We start from the raw sequence: 8,545 nt of genomic DNA, 5'->3' as shown, positions 1-8,545 counted from the left end.
CACAGTTTTCAATTTAGCTTTCAACATGAAGATTCTTGAGAATTTCTTATACATGTATACGGTCCACACATTACTTATAAGGTCCCCCTAATAATTAAGTCAAAAAATATTTTACGAAATGTAAAAATGTAAAAAGATATGTAGGCCTATAGCCCTATTTGTCATGTTTGTTTTACTCATGTGGACCAATTTTTAGCGTCACACGTCATTGCGTTCAGTCACAATGGTTCATTGTGTAAGAAAAGAGGCCGTTTTAAACGTTGCATCCGAGTCCATAGCAGTCAATTTCTTTAACAAACATAGAAAGACCTGGCCTACATTGTTTGAGAGCTGACCCTTTGGACTCAGATGCAACTTTTTAATTTAAAACGGTCTCTTTTTTACACAATGAACCATTGTGACTAAAATGTTGTGATGCTATAATTAATCCATATGTGATGCGATCAAGCCAAATCAGTCGGAACTCGGAAATATTGATTTAGAATATAGCCAAACAAAAGTTTTCCTTTTGTTTTCTCTTGTTTTGGAAACTTTTAAATTGCTCATATCTTTGGAACTAGTTGTTCAATTTCAATGGGGTTTTCTGCAAAATCCAGCTTTGTAAATGTTTTTTACTATCCTATAGGAAACTGAAAATTTATTATGGCCGAGTTCCGACTGATTTTGCTTGATCGCATCACATATGTGTAACACAAATACGGCTACCCATACCTTTTTACTCGTTTGCATTTTGTCAAATATTTTTCGATTTATTTAAAAAGGTATTTAGGGGGAACTTGTAATTTGTGGACCCTATAGTATGTCATTGGTGGTAACATATTTCCCACCCGGTTAGTTGTGTATGTGCTACACACAAAAAATTACTAGCATTCCAAGTACCTGTCAATGTAAAATTATGAAACATGAACTTCATCCATGGCGTAGTCTTTTTTAAAGACATTTCTTGTTTCACTCTCACCGAATAACCACCATTTTGGTTTTACTGTCACCAAAAGACCAGTGTTTTTAAGGATTGTTAATAAATTTGTGATACCGTCACCGAATGACCCAGTTTTTTGAAAAAAATTGTATACAAACATTCATCAACATTAATTTTATATTTTGACCCAACATTTTTCCCAGTCTCACGGAAAGACAGCCTTTTTATTACAATTTCACCAGTCTCACGGAAAGACCCCCTTCTTGGGGTTAAAATGACCACCTTCAAATCTACGAAGTTCGAACTGATGTCCGCACATCCACGTCACTTCCAAAGTCCCCTACCCCGCGTTGCAACTTGTTTGCATTTAAAGGAACAGATACAATCTCACTGAACAAACAATACGAGTTTGCAGAACCGATTCCCATTTGACATATTATTTTACTGAATGTTTGAGTTTAATTTGTTAGAGCTTGTTATTCACCTGTTGTTTTGATAAATGGGTTATTCCAACAAATAAGTGCACACCCCTCAATAGAGGAGTAACTTTTCAATAAAATGTTTGAAAACGACTGAAATCAAAAGCTTTGAAATACAATTAATTTGATTAAATGACCGAAAAATCACGGAATTGTCCAAAATAAGCTCAAATTGAGGATTTCCGATGTGAAATATTTTTCTACAAAATTATTCGCCTTTAATAGTGTGGGCACTTTAAAAGTCTGGATTTCCAATAACGACTGGACAAAAAGTCCGGAAATCCAAATTCCTCGGGGTGTGCATCTATTTTCTGGAAGAGCCTAATCCATGGTCAAACAAAACAGATAAAGGAATTAAACATGACAAACAAGAAGTACATGCATAATTGTGTTTACTGTTTACCAGTAGCAACGCAAGGCTTACATTTCATTAAGTCGCTAAGTTAGCGCAAGGGCCGATATAAATAAAATTTTGCACTGAATTGTCACTATTAATTTGTAGTATTCAACTGGGAAAATTGAACCAGACCATCTTGACAAACCATCTGCACGTTTGTTCATCATGGACTCGTCCACATCACCGGATAAGCATTTTAAGTCTGTACTGGACCATGGCGTCACTGTCAATTTGCACACAGTACCAAAACTAGGATGCTCCAAATTCACCATTATTGGTAACTCAAAGATGAGAGTAAAAAGACGCCTCTGCGAGTCTAATTACAACGAAGGTCCTTTGTGGAATGTTCCGGCAACAGTTAGACAAAATCAAGAAGAACGCGCTGAAGAAAAAAGAATCCGATCAACCATGGCTGCCGATGCTGCATCGTCACGATCAAGAAGTGCCCAGCCGACAACATCACGAACAAATTTTCCTCTGGTTGCTAAAAGGAAACACTGCAAATTCAACGAGTTATCAGAACTTAACAAAGTGGACCAAAAGGTATTTATTCTGAAAAGAAAGGCAACTTATGACTTCTTTCCACCGTTAACAGCGAATCAAACCTTACCAAATCCTGCATATAACAAAGAAAAGATGCTTATTCAAAACTATTACAATAAACACGGAATGGGATATTTTCCAGCCGTGTCAGCGACGAGATCAATTCGAAGGGCTTCGTCACCTGTACGTTTACCGATTGCTCCTGCTGAGAGCGATTCTCACAAAAGAGCGTGAATTCTCAAAACAAGACAACAAATAAACAAAGTAAAGCCACTTCTCAATACCGGTATCATTATCACACGAGACACTTATGCGACGTCGTTGGACCAAAATATTGCCAAGTCTGTCGACGGGTCGTTAGCTTGAAACTGGTTGAACATGAACTTATGTCGCAAATCAAAAGTGCAAGCGAAAAGCCAAAAGTGCACACTGAAACGACCATGCCATCAATTAAGGGCGTTAAATATCCCGCCACGATTCCAAAGCAGGAGTAGACGAAAGACGTGCATTGACCCGAATTAGTGATAGAAATCGTGAAAATAGCTTGACTGTACGACCCATTAGGATGTAATTTGAAGAGACATCGAGCAGTAGGCTTCGACTATTTATAAATACGTATTTATACGTACGTGACCACATCCGCGCTGCCATTAACAGCTGTATAGATAGGAAATATGGAATCCTTCAACACATTGGCAATTTTTCTCGGTATTGTTGACATCAGAGGATGATTTAAGGAAGCCCCATCATGCACTGTAAAAGTGTTATCACTAGAGTTGCAACTGCCATTTTACTTTTCAAATCCCATTGAATTCTGTGCAAAAGATGTTGTTTTAGAATTTGTGTGTGCGTCATTATTACTTGGCCGATTTCAGAACAAAAGTGATGTATGCATAAAGGATAATTCACACCTTCTGTAGATAACATAAAATGTGAAATAGACCAACATTTTGAATGTGTTTTTATTGTAAATATATCAGTCCAAATTCAAATTTAACCATGATTTAACCATTCACGTCTATCCAGTGGGCAAGCAGTGGTGTCCTGTTCACTCACACAGCTGTGCTAACCGCAAGTTGACCCCAGTGGAGTGTTGGGTAGTGCTTAAATCATCCTCTGTGTTGACATGGTGCCTTTAGGAAAGAAAGGTTCCAATTGCTTAGACCAAACTTTTGAGACGATTTGTATATTCCTCAAGTTATCTTTATTTTTTATAAGTAATCACAACTTGAATAAATAAGTTAACCAAAACAAGCATAATTGCATTGAGTAAAAATTATTACAACTTCATGCAATAAAGTTGAAGGATGATCTCCGACAATCACAACATTATGCCTTATATGTTATAAAAACAATTACACGAATCACGTGGTTTTATTTGAAACAAACTCATATTGACCATCGAAACTAATAAAAACAGCCCGGCTCTCAACACGCGATATTCAAAATTCACGCGCCGAAATTGCCTAGTGCAATGACGTCATGGTTACTTGTGCTCAGTTGTTGTCAGCCTTCTTTGTATTACTAGGACGTATTGCTGGTCAATGAGTTTGTTTAAAAAAACCCACGTGATTCGTGGTTGATAATTAATTTTCAATTATATAAGGCATGTTGTGATTGTCCGAGACATCCTTTAACAGAACAAAAAATGTTAGCATGCAACTAATTAAAGCAATGATGCGCGATTTGCATAAAGAGTATATTTAAATGCTACTTTTCACTGATCATATTGTCCCCTTTCGGTTTTGTGCTAAACAAATTAGGTAAAATTGCCATTTCATTTTAGTGCCTACAATGCGTGTATTATCGCCGATAGTATTTTTATATGATTATTGGCGGAGCTTCAGGCAGCTGGGATGTACAAACATTAATCAGACGCAAGACGAATAGCAATATGCATACGTCATGACGAATTTAATGACACATGCACGCGATGTGTTTAGCCATCACTCGATCGGTGAACTCTGAATAAAACCGGAGATCTCCGGATTTAATATAAACTGATAAAAACTTAACTGTAACTGTAATTTCACGTGCTATTTCAGTACACAAGTGAGCATTACAATCATGCAAAAAGTAGAAATTCAAGGAAAATTGAGGGCGTTGGTGTGGAGCAAATCGCACATTATGGCTTTAATACGACTCGAACTTATCGGGATAACACAAAAATCAGCCTCTTAGCGTTGCTTTTTTGTAATAAGCTAATAGAAACAACTATTATATAGTGCAATTGTTTTCAATTTACATGCAATACAATCGTGCCAATCATGTTAAAGTTGTCATATTTGGCAGTATTGGATGTGTAGTACTTATAGTCTTAAATAATCTAGGTTATGGAGGAATTCGAACAAATTGAGTAGAAAAACGTAATTGAACTTTGTACAGAGGGTCATGTTCAAAATAACTCAGACCTGTTCAAATCTCGCACCATCGTGATCCCCTGGATAAGGATTCAAAAAAGTATACTTTGACCTATCTATGATGTACGGTTATGGAGTAATCGGCAAATGAGTAACATTGTGATGTCAAAGGTTCAATTTTGCCCCCGTTGGGGGCGACAATGAAAATTGCTCTGATTTTGATTAAAATTATTTCAAATTATTTGTCTTGTTGCAAGAAATCAGAAAAAGAATAGTTTTAATGTCTTTGGTGCTTTCTTATCCAGGTATAAACACAATAATTTGTCATAGTCAAATTGATTCAATAGAACTCAATGCGACTCAATGGGTATTGTCGATTTTGATGTGTTATTAACGTAACGAAACCTCCTACATAGCGCACAAAGTATATATTTCTGATTTATCATAAGACCAATAATTTTTTTTTTTTTTTTCAATATGGTGCCAAAATTAAACCAATGACGTCACATGGTTACCTTTTTGCTCGTAAACCCATAACTGTACATCGTAGATAGGTCACACTATACCTTTTCTGAATCCTTATGACTAGAGAAGCAAATATTGCTTGTATTTTTAACAGAATCCGAGCAATTTTGAAGTTGACGTGTGTAAAAGTTCAACCTTTTCCCACCAAATAGGCCTAAGGATGCTGTTTAAATGCCTCCATATCCTAATAATGATCAGCGCTGTAAGTACTGTATCTCTGCCAAATTTAACATGATTTGCACGATTTTTATGGGAATTTATTGGACTACTAGCAACTCATGGATTGTTAATTTTACTCCATAAAATTGAGGCAACAAGTTCACGTAATTTAATACAGTATTTAAGGGTTCTGTAACCACCTTTGCACAGCATATTTTGCGGGGACCTGACAGTACATCAGACACACCAAATTGCACTCTGAATACGCGGAATGTCCTTCCGATATAAAATAATTCGATTTTTTAAATTCTCGATACAATACAAATTTTATGGTAAATTATTTTTATCTTATGCTACGTACTTAAAGTGTATGTAGCTTGGAGGAAAAGCCGACCATTGACCTTTCGTATTGATATTGAAGATATACATGAAGTTCCCAAAAGGTCAAAATTTTACAGATTGTGGTCAGCTTTCGTCATCCCAGCTACATACAGTTTAAGAACGTATCATAAGATTAAGTTGACCAACTTTGCTTCGATGATTGTTAAGTGTCAAAAACGTTAATTTTTATTAGTTTGCTATAATATATCGCGAATTAAAAAAAATCTAAATTTGATATCGAATGACAGTCAAAAGGGAAGAATCATAACCAATATTTGAAGTATTTCAGCGACATGTTCTTTGTTTCTTTTCCCTACACACATAAAATTGTCTCTCAGGTCCCAAAGCAAATACTGTAAGAATGTGGGTGCCCGAGCCTGTATGTTAAACAAATTATTGTTTAGTATATAAAATGATAACTGATCGCATCAGTGATCACTAAATTGTGATATATCGTATTTTACAAAAGTTAGCAGTGGCGGCGCCAGAAAGAAAGTGAGACACAAACAGACAGAACTGAGTAACTGCATAATATACAGGGCGTAGCCAGAACAAAAGTCTTCGAGCTTCAACAAGGCTTTGTGACCAAGTGCAAGCTTAGCACAAAATATTGTACGCATATTTATTTACACAATACGCGGATTTAGGGTTTCTCTACCGGAAGTCAATCCGTTTTGCATAACAATAGATACAGTTCGGAGGCTAATCAATATTCTTTGTTATGCAATACGCATATTGCATTGTGGGAAGAAATTTCGGCACAAATTGACTTCCGGTAGAGAAAACCTAAATCCGCATGGCCATGATGGCGGGTGAAAAGGATTCTTGGTACAATGAGCGCACGTTTTTTATTTTACACTATTTTGGCCCATGATCGGGGTGAATTTTGGTGGAAACGGGCTACTGCCCTGTTCGTTTGCTCTGCCTTCCCGATTTTCTGTTTCATTTTTTTGTCAGAGGGGCACTCGCTTTCATTTTTTTACGGGACAATAAGCAAATCTATAATTAACTCTGGCATCTTGATTACCAAAAGGTTATATTTATAAACCTTCACGATTTATTGTACATCTTGATATATTTCTGATCATGGTATTCCAACATTTTAATGGGTGGGTACTTATTGCTACCGTCAACACATTCCAAGGTGGTTTCCACGTCGGGACTTCCGAAGTAGATAATGCTATACCGATTGGCTCGCTTGTCCGATTCACTGACTGGGTTTACTACACGGTGTTTCTGTGAAATAAACACAAATTAATTTTTTCTCATCAAAGCTATATTTGGTTACGATGACCAGGGTCCGTTTCACAAAGGCTTACGATTGATTTAACGAGGGCTTATTATATCTGGTTCATCAGTCACAAGGCTCTGTTAAATGGTCCAGGTCTTTGTGAAAGTGCATTTTGCAACGGGCTAGATCCGTGATACCTAAACCACTGCAGATTGTCCGACAAGTATACATGTATCAAAATATTCAAGGAAAGAAAGAACTTACTACTAATTGTTGAACTTTTTGAACCCATACGAAACGGCAAAGGTCAATTATGGAATGTGTAAAGTGTGCGCCCCTTAGCTGCAAAGTGCCTTAGTTGTTATTTGATGGTTTATGGAATGACGTGGGGCTACAGTGGTGATGGTGGTCAGTGACAAGTGTGCTGAGGCTTGTGGAACAATGTTCAGGCGTTATGCATGTGCATAACGCACTATAAATCACTCCGCTATTTTAGACAGTCTCAGGGTGACGCCACTTGCTCACATGCATTGACATTAACCCGTGTTTATAGGGCGTTAAGATTTGACATCAAAGGTCATTAAGGCGTCACTTCCTGTCGGAGAGGAAATACCTTCAAAATGCCTAGATACCTTTACCATCACTGGAATCCACCAGAACTGATTTTTGTCATCGACAATGGCAGGCAAAAATGGTGTTATGTTTTCTCTCGCTATGTACTTCTTACCGAAAACCTTAATTCTTTCATCAACAAAGAAATGAAATGAAAATGACAAAAAAACCAAAAAAAAACTGGATTGCACGTTTAAAAACTGTTTATGTGTACCGACCCATGCTGTTAGTTATTCTTTGGGTGGCCTTGAAGCTGATTATCATCATGATCCATCTAGACTATTGCTCTGTAACATTAAACATTTCAACAAAGAACTGTCCATAGAAGAATCCAGTAAACTTCTACTAATACCCATTCATCAGTTTGGTGCTGCTAATCATCGTGACAAGAAACGTGAGATGCTGAGTAATGGCGCTGGTGTTCAACTCAAGATTTCTTCAATTTTCTGTCTCTGTCTACTTAATTGTGGGGATGTGGAAGTTAACCCGGGACCACTCGGACCTGATGCTGACTTTAGTTACTTTGATAATAATAAAAAAGGTCTTCACTTTATTCATATTATAAAATCATATATAAATCATATTTATATTTTCCTGAGACTTATAGGCATCTTTTTTGGAATTGTAACCATGCTGTAAAGATGTGGGATGATTTTAAAGTATGGTATGGGAAAAAAAAAAAAAAAAATGTTGAAAATTTGGATTATAGCAAAATTCTGTTTGGTGTTGGTTTTAAAGAGTCTGACAGGTTGATTAATTTATGTCTTATTTTGATGAAAAAAGTTATCAATGACAGCAGATTCAGGAACCAAACTCCTTCTATAATCTCCTTTAAGAACTTGATAAAATTTCATTATAATTTAGAAAAGCAGATTGCTAGGAGTAAAAATAACATGTCAAACTTTATAAACAAGTGGGGTGTCTTGGAAACCTTTTGTA

General features: G+C 36.5%; 1 protein-coding gene across 1 annotated transcript in view; it reads right to left on the bottom strand.

Moving 5' to 3' along the window:
• Window positions 1-6,367: 6,367 nt before the first annotated feature.
• Window positions 6,368-8,545, bottom strand: part of LOC140144422 (uncharacterized) — a 56,357-nt gene continuing 54,179 nt past the window's right edge. Inside the window, exon 8 of the mRNA XM_072166231.1 lies at window positions 6,368-6,999. Within this exon, the coding sequence (XP_072022332.1) occupies window positions 6,814-6,999 (186 nt within the window). The 3' untranslated portion in view covers window positions 6,368-6,813. The remainder of the gene's footprint in view (window positions 7,000-8,545) is intronic.

Source organism: Amphiura filiformis, unplaced genomic scaffold (genome assembly GCF_039555335.1).
Source record: "Amphiura filiformis unplaced genomic scaffold, Afil_fr2py scaffold_54, whole genome shotgun sequence".
Taxonomy (NCBI): Eukaryota; Metazoa; Echinodermata; class Ophiuroidea; order Amphilepidida; family Amphiuridae; genus Amphiura; species Amphiura filiformis.
The sequence above is the reverse complement of the archived record's forward strand: the minus strand, read 5'-3'. Positions and strand labels throughout refer to the sequence as shown.